We start from the raw sequence: 20,563 nt of genomic DNA, 5'->3' as shown, positions 1-20,563 counted from the left end.
CTATTCTGGGTCCTGATTTTCAGGCTTAGGAACAAAAGCCTGGCACGCAGAAGTCTCTGGCGCCGGGAGGCATACCAGGCCCCCGGATCACAAGCTTCACACGACCCTCCGATTGGGGTCAGACGTGTCTGGCACTTGGCAAGCTCTTGACCTCTTCCAGCCCTAGTCTGGACACTTCTCAAAGCCAAGTCAGGCTCCGGACCACTGGTTGGGCAACTCATGACCTCAGACTGGGTCAGATCCCTCAGGTGAGTATCTGTTTAAGAGTATGGGACATTTTGTTCTTTAGGACCTCAAGGGCCAAAGAGTATGAACCCTCCCCATCCACAACTCCAACCCCCAACACTGCCATTTACTTACTTTGTAACTTTGGGCAAGTTCTTCACCTCTCTGAGTTCCAGTTTTCCCATCTGTCAAATGCAGACTAACAAGTACCTCCACCTTCCAGGGTTGTGTGAAACTCAGGTATGGAGTGTCAAAGGGTGGCACACACATTGGCAGGCACTCCATAAGAAGTTATCATTTGTGCAAACAAGGGCACTAAACACCAAATTAAAAAAAACAGTATATATATATATATATATATATATATATATATATATATATATATATATTCTCATATAATGAGAGTATGGATCAGGGAGCCAGACTGCCTGGGTTTAAAATCTGACTGCTCTACCACTTTCTGTGTGGCCACAGATAACCTCTTTGAGCCTTGGTTTTTTTCTCTGTAAAATGGGAATAAAAATAATAAGGTTGTGAAGATTCCGTTAGATTAGATACACTGGGAACAGTGCCTGGCACATATTAATCACTTAGTAAACATCAACTATTTTTAATTAGTCACACAAGTTAGTAGTGTTAGTAATGGGACTGAAATCACACAGGTAAAAAATTTTCACAGGATTAGCAAGGAAGGAAACTCATATTTAGTGAGCACCTGCTATGTACCTGGTACTCACAGAAGCTATATATCCATATACGTATACATACACACACACGTACTTCTGTTTTCCTTTCTTTTAACCTTTATATTGTAAACAGATACAAAAAATTATTATTATTTTTTATCCTCACCCGAGGACATTTTTGCATTTATTTTCAGATAGAGTGGGAGGGAGAGAGGGAGGAAGAGAGAGAGAGAAACGTCGATGTGAAAGAGACCCATTGACTGGCTGCCACCCACACAACCCCAACTGGGGCCAGGAACAAATGGCAACTGAGGTATGTGCCCTTAGTGGGAACTGAACCTGGGTCTCTCTGGTCCGCGGGCCACACTCTAACCGCTGAGCCAAACTGGCCAGGGCCAGATGCAGAAAATTATACAAATTAAATTTATAGCTCAGTGAATCATTTCAAGACAAACATCCTTGTAACCAACACTCAGGTTAAGAAATAGAATTTTGCCAGCCAGCCACAAGTCCCTCCATGTATCTTATCCCAACACAGCCCTTCCCCCCAAAAAACCGCTACCCTGACTTTTATAGTAATTATTTCCTTGCATTTCTTTACAGTTTAATTATCTGAGTGTGCGCCCCTAGACATTATAACTTAGTTTTGCCCATTAAAAAAAAACCTAATATGGCCCTGGCTGGTTTGGCTCAGCCGTTAGAGCGTTGGCTGCGGTCCAGAGAGACCCGGGTTCGGTTCCCATTAAGGGCACGTACCTCCGTTGCAGTTTGTCCCCAGCCCTGGTTGGGTCGTGCAGGTAGCAGACACTCGATGTGCCCCTTTCACATCGATGTTTCTCTCTCTCTCTCTTCTCTCTTTCCCTCCCACTCTACCTGAACAAAAAAATGGAAAAATGTCCTCCAGTGAGGATGATAAAAAAACAAAACAAAACAAAAAAACGTAATACGTTTTTTAAGACTCTTTCAATGCATAGGTTCCTTCCTCTATCGCTTTCTTTTCCTTTCAGTTTATCTGTTGAAGAACTCAGGCTGCTTGACCTGTAGAGTTTCTCAAAGTCTAGGTTTTGCCAATTGCACCCTCACTGTACAGTTTAACTTGGCCCTTCGACTTCAGCATTTCCTGCAAATTAGTAGCTGGATGAGACCCAGGTTCCATCCCTTTGGCATGATAGCAGGTGGTTCTGGGTTCTTTCATCAAGAATCAGCTAGCCAGTGTGGCTCAGTGGATAGAATGTCACTCTCGCATCAGAGGATCGTGGGTTCGATTCCTGGTCAAGGGCATGTAACTGGGTTGCTGGTTCAATCCCCAGCCCCAGTCCGGGTGCGTGCAGGAGGCAACTAATCGGTCTGTCTCTCTCACATCAGTGTCTCTCCCTCCCTCTCTCCCTCCTAATCTCTCTAAAAATCAATGGAAAAAATATTATTGGGTTATTAACAACAACGACAGCAAAATAATCATGTCTATGGCTGGAGTTTTGCTCTTTTTTTTTTTTTTTTTTTTTTTTTAGCTAGAGACATAAATTTATTGCAGGTTTCAAAATGGCAATATTGTATCATTTTGTTTCCATTTATCAGCTGTAATAATTTTTTAAATCCTCACCGGAGGATATGTTGTTACTGATTTTTTTTAAAGGGGGGGGGGGGAGAACATTGATATGAAAGAGAAATATCAATTAGTTGCCTCCCGTATTTACCCCGGCCAGGGATCAAACCTGAAACCTAGGTAAGTGCCCTGACTGGAAATCAAACATTTTGGTGTATGGGATGACACTCCAACCAACTGAGCAACCTGGTCAGGGTAATTAACTGTAATAATTTTATAAGAAGTTGCTTTTCTTAACCTATTATTTGGTTACCCAGTGGTACATTCACACATAAAAAGTGGAATAATTACTTGATTCTTTCCTTTTATTTACTTAGTTTTCAAGAATATAATTTGTTTCTATGCTATCTTGAGAAGGTGATCAATTAGTGTTTTTACTGAATATGAACTTATTTTTTGCCAGTTTTATGAACTCAGGGACTGAAATATATTTCATGAGTTTCAATCAATTGCAGTCATCTTTGTTGTAGCTGAAATGATCTCATCTTCAGGTTGGTTTCCAAGTCCTTTTGGTGTGACCCTGGTGCCTCTGATAGCTTCTTTGTTATCAAGTATGACAAGACATTCCAGGCTCATCTTGTATATTTCCTGCTACTGATCTGCAATCACCAATTTCTCCAAGAGGCCCCTTTATTTTTTAAAATAAAACATGGTACTTCAAGGCTGAAATCTGAGTGTTAGATATGCTCATTGCTACTAGATTACTCATGGTTTCTAGCCCTTTCTAGTGGATAGATCTAGGTATTTTATATATACAGTATATATCAATGTTTATGTGTGTGTATACATACATACACATTGCTCTTAAAAATAAATCATATCTTGCCCTGGCCAGTTTGGCTCAGCGGTTAGAGCGTCGGCCTGCGGTCCAGAGAGACCTGGGTTCGGTTCCCGCTAAGGGCACGTACGGTTGCAGTTTGTCCCTGGCCCTGGTTGGTCGTGCGGGTGGCAGCCACTCGATGTGTCCCTTTCACATCGATGTTTCTCTCTCTCTCTCCCTCCCACTCTATCTGTACAAAAAATGGAAAAATATCCTCAGGTGAGGATAAAAAAAAATAAAAATAAAAATAAATAAATCATATCTTGAATTCATACTGATATTTCCAATGCAGATAGAGCATTGTGGGGCTTTTAATTAATCTCTTTTATATAACATCTGCAGCCACAGAAGATAAAATTGAAAGATTCTGTGATTACTGATTTTCACACAATCTAGCATCTTACAGAAACTGTCATGTCCTTGTGGCTCTCTTGGGTCAGTTCCCATCTTCCTGGGACCTCTTGCCCCGGTGGTAGGGAAAGGAAGAGATTAAGGGCATCTCTTGGATACTGCTTTGGGTTCTGAGTCCTCCTGGACGACAGTATTGCTCTCTCTAGAAATAGTTCAGCGTCCTTACTGTGCCTGAAAGAGGGACCTAGCTCTCGCTCAAAGTCCTCGTTGCACAAAACATATGTTGGCGGGTCTGGGCATTTTTACGGACTAGTCTTAGAGGTTGAGGACTAGTCTTAGAGCCTTTCTCAAGCTACCACTTTCATGAACCCCAAAGCAGAGAAGAATCCTGGAATGCGATTCCCGAAATCTAGGTTTAAAGCCCTTTACTCCATTGATTACCAGTTTCCCTTTCATGAAAAATTCCCATAAATATGAAGATTTAATGAGACAATGAATGGAAAACATCAGGCGCATGGTAGTTTTGTCCTCGGAAAATGGCAGGTTCTTTCGTTCAATCTCTGGGCCTCAGATTCCCCAACTATACCACTTAAACTTGCGGGCAATTCTCCGTCCCTCCCAGCAAACCTCTGCCCACGATCGCGTCCCGCTGCGCGCGGTTCCCACCGCTAGGTGGAGACAAAAGGCCGACACCACCGCGAGGTGTTACACATGCGCACTCAGGGCGGCGCCCGTCTTCGCACGCTTTGCGTACGTCACTTCCGGCGCGAGGGGCCGGGCCGGCCGGGCCGGGAGTGCGGGTCGTTCTGCGCGCGCTGCTGGACGAGGCTCCTGCCGCCGACTGACCCGCGCTCCGCCCCGTAGCCGGGCCGGTGAGTGCCCGCGAGGCCGTCCGTGTGCCCTGGGCGCCGGGGAGAGGGACCTCTGACAGGGAGGGGTAACCGGAAGTGGGGGACCCGGGAGAGAGACCCCAGGAAATGGGGACACCTGGGGAAGGGGTGACAACCGGAAGTGGGGGGCCTCATAAGGCTGCTGACGGGACGTAGGGTCTCTAGGGCTCCAGGAGCGATGGCGTCCTGACCTTGTTTGGGTGGCGTGGGGAGGAAGGTGATGCTCGCAGAATGGTGGACTTCAGGTGAGGAAGATTCGCGGCTCCACCCTAGCGAACGGTGTCTGCACGCTGCCCTGTACCCACCCATCAGGTCCTTCACCACATTGAGCCCTGTCTGTGCTTGACGCTGCTGAGACCCAGGAGATGAAACAGGAAGCCCCAGGTGGAAGGTAGAGCCCAGTGTGGGGCAAGGCAGCCTTGTCTGCCTCACTAGGTGTGTACCTCTGGGCACCGCACTTGACCTGACATCATCCGCTAATAGCTGCTGAGCCCCGTCATGTGCCAGGCACTGGGGTGGCAGTGAACATGCCAGGCAGATTGTCTGCCTGCATGGCATTTACATTCTTGCAATCAGTTTCCTCCTTTGTGAATGGGAACAGGAATAGAGCTGTCAGCAAATACCGTAAAGATGAAATGGGAGACAGATGTAAAGTACTTACCACCATGCTTGATACATGGTAAAATACTCAAATACATATTACCTCTTCATTATCCCACTGTGCGTTTAACTTCCTAAGGCAAAGACCTGTATTGTTCGCTGTTGCGTGCCCAGTGTCTATGAGCCCAGTACCTGACACATAGGGTAAGTGATCAGTAATTATTCGATGATGAATGGATGGCGAAACTGATTCTGAGGAGTGTTCATGTAAATACCCGTAACACTGGACTGTCATTTCTGAAAGAAATAGGTGCTGTGGAATACAAGGGAATCACCCTGGGGGAATCACAGAGGAGGTGACATTGAAGCTGGGTCTGGAAGGTGATGAGTTGTCTGGTTGGGAACAAACAAGGAGAGGAAATTCCAGGCAGAGGTATCAGAAATGCATGAGGCATTCCAAGAATGGTGGGTCATTCGTTTGTTTTGACTGACATTTCATGTGCACTGAGAGGAGAGAGGCTGGGGAGGGACTTTGAGGCTAGCACATGGACATGGACATGACAGCCTTTTTCCTGGGTAAGCATTGAATTGGGACTATAAGCATCTGTTGATGACTCCCATGGAAACAAAGCCCAGGGTGAGTCCTATGAATCTATGATTGTTCCATTCCTTGCTCAGCATACCTTTGCCAAACAGATTAAACCCATTCAACAAATAATTATGGAGCTCAGGCTGTATGCCTGGCACCCTGTTAGGTGCTGGGTGTAAGGTGATGAGCAAGACAGACAGGAATGTTTCCCACAAATTGCCTACAGACAATTACAAGGACTGGGAGAAGTGCTATGTCAAAGAGCTCCTGTGGGGAAGACTCTTAACCTGGCCTGGAGTCAGAGAAGACTTCCTGCTTCAAGCACCATCATCTCTCACCTGGATTATTGCAGTAGCCTTTAAACCAGCGGTTCTCAACCTGTGGATCGCGACCCCTTTGGGAGTCGAACAACCCTTTTACAGGGGTCGCCTAAGACCACCAGAAAACACATATTTCTGATGGTGATTCATAACAGTAGCAAAATTACAGTTATGAAGTAGCAATGAAAATTTTATGGTTGGGGGTCACCACAACATGAGGAACTGTATTAAAGGATCATGGCATTAGGAAAATTGAGAACCACTGCTCTAAATGGTCTCTTCACTTTTTTTTTTTATCCTCACCGGAGGACATTTTTGCATTTATCTTCAGATAGAGCGGGAGAGAGGGAGGAAGAGAGAGAGAAACATCGACGTGAGAGAGACACATGGAGTGGCTGCCACCCACACAACCCCAACCGGGGCTGGGGACAAACTGCAACCGAGGTACATGCCCTTAACGGGAACCGAACCCAGGACTCTGGTCCGCAGGCCGACGCTCTAACCACTAAGCAAACCAGCCAGAGCAGTCTCTTCTCCGGACCGCAGGCCGACACTCTAACCGCTGAGCCAAACCGGCCAGGGCAAGGGCAGTCTCTTCTGTCCTCATCCCCTTACAGTCCATTCTCAAGATAGCAGAGTAATCCATTTAAAATATATCTGTTCATGTCACTGTGCTCAAAACCCTTTGTGGCTCCCTCCAAACTCAAGGTCAAACTTATTGGCTTACAAAGCTCTGTACTAGTGGGTACCTCTCTAAATTCATCTGCTAATACTCTCCACCCTGCTCAGTTAGCTCTAGCCACACTGGTCTCCTCTCTGTTCCTCGAAAAAGCCAGGCATGTTCCTGCCTCAGGCTTTACACTTGTTCCCCCAGATACCTACAGGGCTTGAGCTCCCTTGTCTCCTTTGTCTTTGCTCCATTGTCACTTGGGTGAGGACTTCCCTAACCACCCTATTTACAGTTGCCACTCCTATCCCTAGATACATTCAACCCCCTTCCCGGCTTTATCTCCAGTACTTATGTTCTAGTAGACTATATATTTTGCTTATAGTGCACCTTGCTAGTATCTAAGCTCAATGAAGACAGGATTTTTTATTCACTGCTTTATTCCCAGTGCCCGGAAGTGGGCCTGGTACATAGTAAGTACTCAATGTTGAATGAAGTGACATCTGATTGGAACTTGAGGGTGAATCAGTCAGGTGATACACTGGAGGAAGAGCATGTTAGTTGGAGGAAACAGATATGCACAAGAGAAGAAAATGCACCTCTGGGAGGAAGTGAAGGAAGCTGGGTAGGGCTGGCGGTTAGAATGCAAGGAAGGGAGCTGGCAGACCTAAGACTTGGCGGAAGTGACCTGGTCACAATGGCTGCCGTGCACTTGCAGGTGACTGGCAATGTGCAGAGACCCCTGAGATGGTCCCTGCCTTCCTTGTTGAGCTCCAAGTGGGGGTTCAGTGACAGCCCATGGGCAAGAGCTTGGGCTTTGGAACTGGGCAGCCCTGCCGCTATTCTATTCCTGGAATATCTAAGGCAGCGGTTTTATTTTTGTTTTTCATTTGATGAGTGTGTTGGTTCAGGTCTTCTAAGCAGACACTAGGATGAGATTAGACATGCAAGAAATCTATTGGCAGCAACGCCCATGAAGCATAAAGGGAGGGGAGCCGGCATCTATGAAGGAGGTTTGGGCGGGAAGTCTCAGATACAGTGCAGGTTCATGAAAGGTTTGGCTGGCCAGGCTGATAAGGAGTCTTCGAGCGAGCATTGCCTGTTGGAGGAATCCTGTGTCTCAGTCATTGGCTGGAGGCAGTCTGTGGAAAGTGTGACATCCACTGGCTGGTGGATCCAGAGGGACAGCGGCTGGGTCCATTCATCAGTTATGCTTCACCCCAGCAGGAGACCTTATGAGTTCAGTTTTATGGCCACCATGAAAAGTCACATTGTATATGGTTAAAAATATATATATATATATATCACATGATACAGTAAAAATTCTCTCCTATCCTGAATGTCTAGTTCTCCAGTTTTGTTCCCTGGAAACCATTGGCAACAGTTTCTTATATCCCCTTTCAGAAATTATATGTGCATTCACAAGTGTATGCATGTATATATTTTATAAATACAATTATTTTATGTACACTGTTCTGCTTCCCCCCCTTAACAAGTCAGTTTATAAAGTTCTGCCTGATTTTCATGACAATAGTATTTCATTCATATGGTGATATTATTTAACCAGTTTCCAACTGGTATGTACTGAAAGTACTGTTTCCAGTCTTTTGCCATTCTAATCAATACTAGTGATGGACATCCTTCTGTGCATGTTTTATCCACAATACAAGTAAATATACTGGAAATGGAATGCTGAGGCAAAGGGCGTGCGGTTTTAAATTTTGATAGATATTGACAACTGCCATCTAAAGAGGCCATCTAATTTATTCTCCCAACAGCCAGCATATCAGGGTACCCATTTTGCCTTTTGCCAATCTGAATTTCAGAGTTGTTTTCATTCACATTTCTTGAATTACGACTGAGGTCAAGCACCCGTTCATATACGTGCGAGCAAGGCCGTGGTGTGTGATGAGGAGTGTTTCCTGCCGTAGATGCCTGGTTGCCTCCATGGAGATTCTAACTTCACTCAGTCTGGGTCTGGACCAGATCCAGGTCTCTCCTCCCCACCGGTTGAGACTCCCTGCTCTGAGGTTACCTGGCTTAACAAAAGTGTTTCTGTCCCCTACACCAGCTGCCCTGTGGTGTGAAATGACCAGTTAATAATGCTGCATTTTATTAACATTGCTTGGGGCTTCTGTTTTGACAGGGATCCTGGTGGCTAATGTCAGAAGAAAGTGACTCTCTGAAAACCAGCCCTTCTGCGGCCTCACTTGCTGACAATGAGCTGCCGCCAGCGCCCGAGCCTCCCGGCTATGTGTGCTCACTGACGGGAGAACTGGTCGCCAAGGCCAGGGAAGAGCTGCAGGAGAAGCCGGAATGGAGGCTTCGAGATGTCCAGGCCCTTCGGGACATGGTGCGGAAGGAGTGCCCACACCTGAGAACCTCCCTGGATGATGCCTTCCTGCTGCGCTTCCTCCGAGCCCGAAAGTTTGATTACGACCGGGCCCTGCAGCTCCTCATCAACTACCATAGCTGCAGGAGAAGCTGGCCCGAAGTCTTCAATAACCTGAAGCCGTCGGCCTTAAAAGATGTCCTTGCCTCTGGATTCCTCACCGTGCTGCCCCACACCGACCCCCGGGGCTGCCACATCCTCTGCATCCGCCCAGGTATTGCCCTAGGCTGTCTCGGGCGCGTGTGCACAGCCTCTGTTTGGGATGTGTCTGTCTGTCTGTCCAGCACCCTCTCTCCCTTTCCTTTTCCCTTTTGCCCCCTCCCTGTTTTATATAAATAAATAAATAAAAAGAGCCTTGACTAAAATTAAAATCAATAAAAACATATAATATATTATATATATTATATGTTTTTATTGATTTTTTTCTTTTAGAGCGAGAGATAGAAACATCGATGTGAGAGACACATCCATCAGTAGCCTCCTGCACATCCCCTACTGGGGATGGAGCCTGAAACCCAGGTGTGTGCCCTGACCGGGAATTGAACTGGGACCTCTCAGTCCACAGGATGATGCTCAATCCGTTGAGCCTCACCGGCCGGGCAGTCAAGGCTCTTTTGAGAGAAGATGACAAAACCCTACTCATGTTAAGAAAAAAGAGAGGATTTAGTCTGAGAAGACAGGAGCATCTCACAGAACCAGGTTGCTGAAGGTGCAACTGTTCTTACTAGGCCCTAGAACTCAGAACCAGAATCCAGTTCATTCCCCCTTCAGGAACGAAGCCAGCCATTCTCCCTGTCTTTGCCAGACCATCTGTCTGTGTGTCTCTCTGGCCACACATTTCTGCTGTCCCTTGGATGTCTTCTTCTCTCTTCTCTCTGTGGCCTGGCTTTTGCTGTCTGTACACGTGGCTAGATCCGGCAGCCCGCAGCTCCCAGGTTTGCCTGGCCATCAGACTAAGTTCCTTCAGTGCAGATTTCTAGGGTTGAGGATCTGGCAGGCTGAGAAAGCTGCCCTGGTCATGGGGTGTGAACAGGGCCGCCAGGACCCGCTGCCCCATCCCTCCTTTGTGAGTAGGTGATGTACAGACATCAGCGTGGGCTGAGAAGGTGTCAGTCCACCACATGCCTCCTCCCACCCATCCCTCCTTTCCTCCACTTTGTTAAGCCTTTGAAAGGATTCACTTTTTAACCTTAGCACTTCATGAATCAGGGCACCTTACATTTCTTTGACACGGCAGTGGTTTAATTGGTGGCCCCCTCGCCTCCCCAAAAGCATTTAGAAATGTGTGGGAAGTTTTTAGTTGACACTGTGACTAGGGGATGCTAGAGCTCAAGCCTTTGGATTCTTCCCCCTGTTGTCTTCTGTGACACCAAATGCATCATAAACCCAGGAGTGTTTCCCACCCTCCCCCTGCAGCTGCGACATTTTCCATCAGACCAGAGCTGAGACAAAATTTGAAAGTAAAATTGCAGTGTTTTTCTCAACAAGCCAGAGGAATGAGAACCTGCTGGCAGCCATCTTTGCTCATGCGGACAAACACCTCCTGAAGGGATGGACGTGCGATGGGGAGTGGAGACCTCATGCACCCCCGATGTTGCCATTTCCGTTAGTCATTTACCAAACCCTCTTTGGAGACCAAACCATTCTCTTGAGCCTTTTCTGTGTTCCAGGCATACTGTTAACTAACTGCTTTACCTGCTATTTTAAGTACTTTCCAAATGAGAGGTGTTTATTTTTAAGTTTAAATAAACAACACAGTCGAGATTTCAGGACACCAGGAGACCTAGAAACCCAGTCAAGGGTTTTTCTGCTGCTCCTCTACTCAACCCATAAGAACAGTTGGATATTGTCACACTGAATTCACCTCTTCGTGTGGCTTCAACCCTTTGCTTATGACATGAAGTTTTTTCCCATGTGTCTGGAGCAGATCTAGACCCCTCCCCACCCACTCCACCTTTTAGGAGGAAGCTTACACAGAAGGCTCTGTTCCCACCCGGGGACTGGCTTTGCCTTTTTAGAAGCTCTTTTGGGACATCTGTGGTGGAAAAGGATGACAGCCAGTTATGTAGAAGCAGGTTTAATTGGCAGCAACATTGACTAGCAAGCTGGCACAGTTTTTGGACATAGATTTCCTCCTAGGAATTATTCATCCTGTTGGTGGTGATCACATGGAGTTATCTTTCTAAGAAAGGGTTGCACAGATCTTGGTGGAATTTTCTTTTTATTCATTTTTCAAAATTTATTGATTTTAGAGAGAGGAGGAGGGAGGGAACGAGAGAGAGAAACATCGATTTGTTGTTCCACCTATTTATGCATTCACTGGTTATTTCTTTTATGTACCCTGACCAGGGGTTGAACCCACAACCTTGGTGTATTGGAATGACGCTCTAACCAACTGAGCTAGCCAACTAGGGCCTTGGTGGGATTTTCTTGGGAATAGTGGTTAATGGTCAGAAGTTGTCATTTTCATCTTTTTCCCTAAAAAGGAAAGACCCCTCAACCATGTGGGGAGTATTAAAGGACATCCAGCCTGGAAAGGGAAATTCGCTCAAACTGTGGCATTAGGAAGCGGTCTCCATGTCCATTGTCCTAGGCTTGGGCTTCATTCTCAGACCAGATCTTATCTCATGGGGCCCCTGAATCTCAGCCTTCCATCCTCACCATTCCAAGGAGAAGGAGAGATCTTCTCTTTCCAAAGTCCCCTTGGCTTGCTTGACCAGGTTTGGATCACACACTGTGGCCAGCGGAAAATAAGACCCAGATTGGCCAAGCCCACACCTGGAGCCAAGAGTCAATTCAGTTGTACCCAAAATGCATGGCTAGCATGGGAAGTGGTGGTTCCCCAAGGAAAGTCAGGGTGAGGTTATAAAGATAAGGGGACACATCTGATGGCAGAAGGCACAGATGTCCATTAAGATAAGTACTATTACCCCATCCTACTTATGAAGAGATGTGGGCTCAGAGTAAGGAAGTAACTTGCCCAAGGTCTGATTTCAGAGATCACACTTTTAACGTCAACACTTAATTGTGTTTCCATTTCAGAATATGTTGCTGTTTGGAGTTAAGAAATGTCAGCTACTGCAGAAGGTGTCCGATTTCCTAACCTAAATAGAGCCACGCCAGTAGAATATCATCTTGCTTTTCCATTTTTAAACGAGTTTTAGCACAGAGATAAACCTTAGCCTGTCTGATTGTTTGTATTTGTTTCTGTAACATATGACCATCTCTTATGACCTTAGACAGGTGGATACCCAGCAACTATCCAATTACCGAAAACATCCGAGCCATATACTTAACATTAGAAAAACTCATCCAGGCTGAAGAAACTCAAGTGAATGGAATTGTAATTCTTGCAGACTACAAAGGAGTGAGCTTATCAAAAGCATCTCACTTTGGCCCTTTTATAGCCAAAAAGGTGATTGGTATCCTTCAGGTATGGCCCCCATTTGTCCTGTGCCTGTTCTGTGGTGGTTTTGGTTTTCTCCAGGGCCCTGTCCATTTACCCATGTGATACCCACTTCCCACTCCTACAATCAGAAAAATACAAAAGCATTATGGGAAATGTAAAAGTTCTGTTTACCCCTCATTCCCACAAGGGGCTCCAGTAGGTTCTGAGGTACCTTCATTCTAGGCAAGATCAGCTTTTGGGCAAGAGTCTAAGAAACCAAGGAAATGCTTTCTGCTTTGTTTTGGTCAAGAAGGCAGAGGAGAAATTCTCCTAACAAATAAAACTGAGAAATTGTACTTCTGCCCAAGGTAATAGAACCTCTCCTGCCACCTGTGGGACCTGGGGATGCGAGCACTGTTGGACTGTCTTGGCCAAATGCTGTCACCCCTCAAGTTCTATATGTCAGAACACAAGTCATTGAGAACCATCAAGTTCCTTACACGTCTTCACAGTGTGTAACGGTTTGCAAAGCGCTTGTACAGTCATCAGAACCCACCCAGTCCTTCAGTGAACCCTCCAAGACAGACAAATCAAGAATTATTTTTCCTTTTTGGTAGATGGGGAAACAGACCTAGAGGATGTAGTCTGGCCCAGGTCTCTAACAGGCCTCCTAGTTCATTCTGACCCAGGCCACAGGGTGCTGGCTCTTGTGAGCGTGGGTGTCAGAGATGGAACAGTTCTCCTTAAGTTGCTTGTACCCCTACTGTGCCCTGGGCTAGTTAGTTAAACATCAGTGTCACATTTGGTCATTATCAGAATTCTGAATTCTGGCTTTGAGGCAATGCTCTGGCTTTCCTTAGCTTCCACTCTTCTTTTGATACCTCCTGCTAAATCCTGTGCAGATTCAAAGGTCAGTATTATGAGTTTGGGCCATTGTTTCCTATAAGATGGTCCAGGAGACAGAATTTTGGGATTAAAAGTTTGGGAAATGTGGTAAAACAAGTCCCTCGTGAATGTCACTGTATACATTTGCACTCAAAGCTCCGAACCGTCCTGCAGCTAAGGAACCTACTTGACCATGTTTAGTCCACTTCTCAATCGTACCCGCCTGCCGCGGAACCCTTTTTTGCATCACACCGTATCACATCCTGAGACGTACACTTTGAGCAGCGCTGATTTACAAGGTCTGATACTTAACTAGGGCCATCCACCTAGGCTTAGACCACTTTTTGCCTTCCTGTTTAGCCCCTGCTTGGGTTTCTTTGTGGAAACTGGGAGAATCAGGCCAGACTGGTGTTGGGGCCTAAAATGAAGAAGATTTCACTGGGGGAGGCATGCTATGGTGACAGACAGTTTGCAAATACCCCATATGTTCTAACATCCTCTTCCCTTCCCCCACAGGATGGTTTCCCCATTCGGATAAAAGCAGTCCATGTCGTGAATGAACCTCGAATATTTAAAGGCATTTTTGCCATCATAAAACCATTTCTGAAGGAGAAAATAGCAAACAGAGTAAGTGATGATCCTAATGACTTAAGATACTTTAATTTTTTTTTTTTTTTTGCTTTCTTATTTGTGACATCTATAAATTTAATTGTGACATAAACTTATCTTAGTTTATTATTTTTGCCCTGGGACTGTTAATTTGGAAAGTACAATGAACAATCCCTTCTGTGAGGGAAAGACAAAATTAATAAGAATATAATATTTGACAGTAGAGAGAGCAGAGCCAGGATTGTTATCCTAAGAGCTTCCCTGCTCTGAAATCGTTTAGACTTTGATACCCTGGGCGGGGCATCGTGAACCAACCTTGTATTCATGTAAGAGGACACGGAAGAGGGTAGTCACGGGGCAGGTGGTTAAGAAGAGTCACGGAGATCCCTTAGTACAGCTCCTCGGGTTTCAAACTGCTACTTTAAGCCTTTCTATTTACCTAGTTTGTTGTCTTACTGTATTAAGTATGTGGAATAATTCAAGGTTTATGAGATATGTGAGTTTTTAGCTTAATTCTTATTTAAGAAAGGATGATGGTACTTTAAGTGACGGAAGAGCAACTCATCCTAGCTGTCCCCAGCACTGTGATGGAAATGTGGTGGGTGGTAGTTTTCGCCTTCCCCAGGCCTAGGAACAGGAACATTGTGATCACTCCAAAGACTGGGTCTTGAATTTTATTTTATTTTCAAAGAGGAAGCAAAGAAAGAGAATTTCAAGATTGTAAGGGCGGGAACTTAATAAAATCCAGATCCCCAGGCCTTGTCCCTGAAGGTTTTAACTCATCAGCTCAGGGGTGGAGCCAAACAATGTGCTTTTGAAAAATCCCGTAGGTGATTCTGATGCAGTTAGATTTGAGAACCTCTAACTTAGTGGCCTCCATGCCTGGGTTTGAGCCCCTGTTGGTTTCTGGAGATCCTCCTTGGAAACTGCTTTTCCCCAAACAGCCTTTGGACCAGGTTTTCTTTTTACATCTATGAAATGACCTTATTTATGGCCCACAGTCTTGTTCCTTTGGTTTGTCATATGTTCAGTCATTCGTTCATTCAAAAGTATTGATCAGCTACTACGTGCAAGTATGTTCTATATGAACAAAATAGACCAAAATCTCTGCTCCCAGGAAGCTTACCTTCTTGGGAGACACAGAGCATTAGAATGTGGTAAGTGCAATGGAGAAAAATAAAGCAGGGAAAGGGGATGGTGAGTGTGGTAAGCGGGAACGGGTCACAGTATTCAATAGGGCGGTTAGAGGTGGCATCACTGGCAAGTTGGAATTTGAGCAAAGGCCTGAAGGAGGTGAGGGAGTGAGCCTGGGACAGCAGCAGCCCAGCCCGAGGTGGGAGCCCTGGCGTACTGGAGGAGCTGAGGGAAGTGGGAGGGCTTCAGCACTTAGTCTGAGATGGGAGCACCGAGAGTGTCACGGAGGAGTGACGTGATCTGACATCCCCGGAAGAGTTGAGGTTGTGGTGGGACAAGGGTGCGAGCAGGGAGACCAGGAAGGAGGCTGTTGTGGGAGTCCAGGTGAGACATGATGGTGGCATGGTATCATTAGGGTGGCGGTGAAGTGGTTGGATTCTGGGTATATTTTGAAGGACCAGCCAATGGGCATGGGGCATAAGAAAGAGAGAAGCAGGGATCCTAAGCTTTACGAGGAACTGGAAGGGTAGGGTTGCCATCAACTGTTCCTTTATTCATTCGACAGATGCTTACTTGAGCACACACCATGGAGGAGGTTACTGAGTTGCTGATAAACCTAAGGCCACGTGTGTTTTCCTTTCCTCCCCCTCTAGTTTTTTCTCCACGGGTCTGACCTGAACTCTCTCCACACAAACCTTCCAAGAAGCATTCTCCCCAAGGAGTACGGGGGCACGGCTGGCGAGCTGGACACCACCGCCTGGAATGCCGTACTGCTGGCCTCGGAGGAGGACTTTGTGAGGGAGTTCTGCCAACTTGTCCCCACCTGCGACAGCATCCTGGGCCAGGCCCTGCTGCCCGAGGGGCTGACCTCAGACGCGCAGTGTGATGACTCCATGCGGGCCGTGAAGTCACAGCTGTACTCCTGCTATTAGTCCCTTGCCACCATCTTTAAATCCTTTCCTTTTTCCTTTAGAGAGACACAAGGAGAATTTTAGGTGCCAGGACTCGTTCCTGCTCCTTGTCATTCAGCTGCAGCACGGAGGGCAAGCCGGTAGAGCTCTGCGGGTGAGCCAAGGGCACGCCCTTGGTTACCTGAATGATTCCCTGGAAGACTTGGAAAACATTCCCAGTGATTCCCAAGTGTTGGGAATCCCAGTTTGTGACCATTAATCCACAAGCTGTATCTGGTTCTTACACATCTCAAAGCAAGAAAGATCAGGACCAAAGTCACTTTGATCCCACATCCCAGGAGAAAACAACCTGATTGGCCAGTCAGCACACTCCTATGAAACACTTTGGTCAACCCTGCAAGGTGGCCACACGTGAGACCTTGGGAGTTTGTGTTTTTCACTTGAACCTTAACTCCAGACTTCTGTTGCTCATCAGGAATCTGCAAGTTTGAGGCCCAGGCCCCTGTCACCATCATGGGTTTGGACAGCACCTTATCTGAGTCAGGCCCGTACTGGGACATAAGCAGCACTTCCTGACCAAATTCTGGGGCACCTGTGGGAGTCATCGATCGAATCTTACAATAGAAACTTGTTTTCCCAAATCCATAAAGCCTTAGCCCTGGTTCTCAATAGAATCGTGCAAGGTCCTAGAAGTATGTAATAATTTTACTCAACCTACAATACTGGATGCCAGGCCTGTGTAGCTTAAAGAATTCTGGCCTAAGAAGTAAGAGACCTGAGCTCTAGCCGCAGTTGTGTGGCCATGGAAAAGACCTGGGCTTCTGTGAGCCTCAGTCTCCTCTGTAAAATGAGGCTAAATGAAATGACACCTCGGGCCCTTTGGGCTGCCGGGGTTCTGGGGTTTGATTTAGTTATTGAATGTTAGACATCGCTTTTCTTCCTGGAAAGATGAGCCTCTAGATGCAAGTGGCTGGATCCTGTTCTATTGTGGTTCACCTTGGCCTTTCCAAGAGGGATGTGTCAGTCACCATTTGGCCCGGCCTGTAAAGAAACAAGTATGTATATTCCTGGGACTCGGCGATACCAACTTCCTTTTCAGAGTGAGGGTTAGCTCGGAGAGCTGGCTTTAGTGAGGGCAGGCGGGCGAGGCGACCGGATCTTGTGTGAGTTCCTCCCATCCCTGAGATTCTGGTGGTTTATTGTAAAGCTGGTAGCAGGGAATGGTTGTTACTTGGGATTTTGAAATTTCGGTCCCTGCAAATGAATACAAGGGCAGGTTATTGCTGAGTCACTTCTGGGGCCCCTGCCCTCCCAAACTCGCTTGCGTTTCTCTCTCTTGTGTGGGTGGACGCTTTAGTTTGTCCAGCCAGACTGAATGTTAGTTCTGCATTTCAACCCTTTAGACCCTTCCTGTCAAGAATTTAGCCTTTGCCCAAGCATCAGATTAGGTGGTTCATCTTGTGGCTTTTGACCTATTTCCTTTCCTATTCATTCCGTAAATGATGATGTTAAAAAGTGACAAGGACTATGTGTTGTGTGTGTACCTTCTCTGTGCACTTATCAGGCCGCCAGGCAAGGTGGACAGCTCAGTTAGGAGGAGAACAGTGCACTAAAATTCAAAGGCCAGTCTGTTGCGAATAATCTATTCATCTTTATAGCACTTTTGAAAATGTCTGGAGAAGTTGATGGTGGAAATTACTTACCTCATTAGTGCCAATTCTAGGGAAAGTGCTTTTCACCATGGATACTCACCCTGGATCCTCCAGGGACCTGGCTGAGCCGGAAGTGCCAAACGCACACCCAGAAGTGCCAAACGCACACCTGGCTGCCTCCAGTTTCGCCCAGCGGTGATGGTGTGACCAGCACTGCTGAAAAGATCTAAACGTGACAAGGGGGTGGCTAATGTAGACAGAGCGTTTGGAACCCATCTGCTGGGCGGGAAAATTGGTTAGAAGCTTTCTTAGGTCCCAAAGAGAAGAGAGAGATTAAAAAACAAAACAATGAAAAAAGAAAAATGCATTGCTCAGCCCCACCAAGTTTCCAAGGTTTAAACTCTGCATTGCATTCTTACCTTTGTTTATGGGACCTCACACGGGTGGCCAAGCTCACCTAGAGAAGTAGCTCAGAGACCAGGAGGGATGTTGTTCAGGCCTCTGCAGGTGGAACAAGGAGCTGTTTCTTTCCGCCTCTGAAAGGAGTCAGAGCCAGGGTTTGCTGCCTGCCTCTGGAGCTGCTGCTGTCTGGGCTCCAAAGAGGGAGCCAACAGTTCCAGCATCTCAGGAGTTTGAACCAAGCTGTGAAACCAGGACCTCCCTGGGTGAAAATCAAGGCAGTGCCTGTTCTTCACTAGGCATTTCCATAGTTTCCTCTGCAGGGGACGGAATGCCCAAGCAGCACCCAGGGAGCCTTACTCGCTGGTGGAGGCACACCGACAGCACATGCGGAGTTTTCCTACATTTAGGGAAAAGCTCCAGCCCCTTTCACAGGCACCCGAAAATGCCCTTTTTCCAAAATTCAGGGTGGTGCAGTGTAGGGAAGGGAAAGGAGGAAACCAGGGGAGCCGAGTTCCAGCTGTACCTTGCTTTGTGGCCTTGGGTAAGCCACTGAACACCCCTGAATCGTGCCCTAAAAGGGATCACACCCTGACCCCGAGACCTCTGTTCCTGGCATCAAGCATCAGTCTTCCTGCCTCAGGGACACTGTACTACTCTATCTTATTGGAGGCTCACCCCATCCCCCATCCGGGTTATTCAGGAAATTTAGTTCTGAATGAACTGGCTCCTAAAGCTTCCAAGCGGGTCTTAAGTTTAGATATTATGGGGGTTTCCTCCTTCCCCCGCATACTGCTACACAGCAGTGTGCCTCTTCCTGGAACCCTCTTCTGCCTTCATGGGGAGAGGCCGAAATCTACAGAAACAGCCAGAAGTGTGCATCCCCGGCTTCCTCTCACTAGCTCTTGGCAAAGGTGGCATCAACTCCCTCATACTTCATCCTGCTTCCACAGGGAGCAACCTGTCACTAAGTTTACACACTTCAGCTTATAAGATACATCGTTTGCCAAAAAGCAGCAGGGCAATAGGAGGTATTTCCCTGAGTTCCTGTGAGACGTGGAGCCTTTCAGAATTCTCCCTGGTGGCAGTTTCTTGAAATGCCATCTGATTCTCAGACCAGTGATGGGATTACTTTTCCGTTTGGGTGGGCAAAGCCTGTAGTGCTGCAGCATTCTTGTAATACCTCATTTTCAAGCTTTCCGCTTTTCAAGTTTTCCTTTGAAACCTCTTTTAGTTAGGAAGTAAAATGTTAGGTAATGTGTAAGTGTGGCTGTCCCGTGGCGTGAGAGGGGTGGAGATGCCAAGCAAACATTTCGACTGCTCGGGAATGATGTCAGTTCTCACACCTGTCAGTTTGGGGATCTGTGAATTTTTGTAAACCTATAGTCAGTTTGTTACTGCTCTCCTGACTCTGAAATGGTTTGCTTGAAGTGCAAGGAGCAGGCATCATCAGTCAGATATTCCTCCTCAGTGGAATTTGCCCCCTGGGGAAGCCCAGGATGATTTGTGGATGAAGATGCTAGTGTCGAATTGACTGTTTGCCAATTTGCTGCTTTTCCTTCCATCTCACTGGGCGCTGTGTTCAGTTGGGCAGTCAGCCAGCTGCCCTTGGGGATCCTGGTGGATATGCCTCACCTCTTGCATCTCAGGTGGGACCTGTTACAAGTGGAATATTAGGAACTTCTCTGGGGCCAACAGCCTCTGACACCACTCTGACAGGTGGGAGGTGGGCGAACTTTCTGACCAGATTGGGGCATCATTTCAGCCACTGGTTACATTTCTCACTTCAAACTGAAATTCAGTTTGACTTTGAGTATAGGGGCACACGGTGGTGGATTCATCTATTTCAGTGTATGTTTTGACCAAAAGTTTATTTTTCTAGTGCATTTTCTAAGTCAGAGTGGTGAGAACATAATTTTAGTATGCATGACTGGGTCTCAACAATAAAAATCTCTGTAAGGCTGTGTGTGTAGTCCCTTTGTGACAATGGCAGTGGGTTAAGGTTCCAAAGCTTTTATTCATGGTGTATAGTGGCCTGGGCAGAGCCGCCTGCAGCTGAGACAGGAGGGGCACTGACGGCACAGCGCCCTCTGTAGGTGCAGGGCTGGCTGCGCTGAAGACCCTGTGCAACTAGCAGACACTGTGTAGGGAGGATGGAGCTAGATGCAGTGGTGGAGACAGTATGCACATTTTTCGTTTCTCAGGGTCCAGATGTACTTCATGGACTGGCCCTGAGTCTGTCCAGTGAGAGCGAACAATTCCTGAGAGCTCATGTGGGCTGGGTATCGATGGTGTTCTTCACATAGACAATCTCATTTCATTGTCAAGCACCCTTAGTGAAGCTATATAATTGCTCCTGTGGATAAGTGACGCACAGAAAGGTCGAGCAGTTTGCTCAAGGACACACAGCTAGTCAAGTGGTAGAACTGGGATTCAAAGCAG

General features: G+C 46.7%; 1 protein-coding gene across 9 annotated transcripts in view; it reads left to right on the top strand.

The window, feature by feature from the left end:
- Positions 1–4,491: 4,491 nt before the first annotated feature.
- Positions 4,492–20,563, top strand: part of TTPAL (alpha tocopherol transfer protein like) — a 124,534-nt gene continuing 108,462 nt past the window's right edge. For 3 of the 9 annotated variants that reach the window (XR_004957101.1, XR_004957100.1, XM_036245300.1), the window contains exons 1-6: positions 5,315–5,379; positions 5,480–5,640; positions 8,898–9,357; positions 12,383–12,576; positions 13,933–14,043; positions 15,813–15,953. Coding sequence is in view for 5 of the 9 variants with exons in the window: in XM_036245300.1 (XP_036101193.1) it covers positions 5,638–5,640; positions 8,898–9,357; positions 12,383–12,576; positions 13,933–14,043; positions 15,813–15,953 (909 nt within the window). In the remaining 4 variants the exon portion in view is untranslated. Of the gene's footprint in view, positions 4,558–5,311; positions 5,380–5,479; positions 5,641–8,897; positions 9,358–12,382; positions 12,577–13,932; positions 14,044–15,812; positions 20,101–20,563 lie in introns of those variants that run through there. The other 6 variants (XR_004957103.1, XM_036245304.1, XR_004957102.1 and 3 more) reach the window with 6 other exon arrangements.

This window comes from Molossus molossus, unplaced genomic scaffold (assembly GCF_014108415.1).
Source record: "Molossus molossus isolate mMolMol1 unplaced genomic scaffold, mMolMol1.p scaffold_m16_p_6, whole genome shotgun sequence".
NCBI classification, from domain to species: Eukaryota; Metazoa; Chordata; class Mammalia; order Chiroptera; family Molossidae; genus Molossus; species Molossus molossus.
Note: the sequence above shows the minus strand (reverse complement) of the source record. Positions and strands in the feature narration are given on the sequence as shown.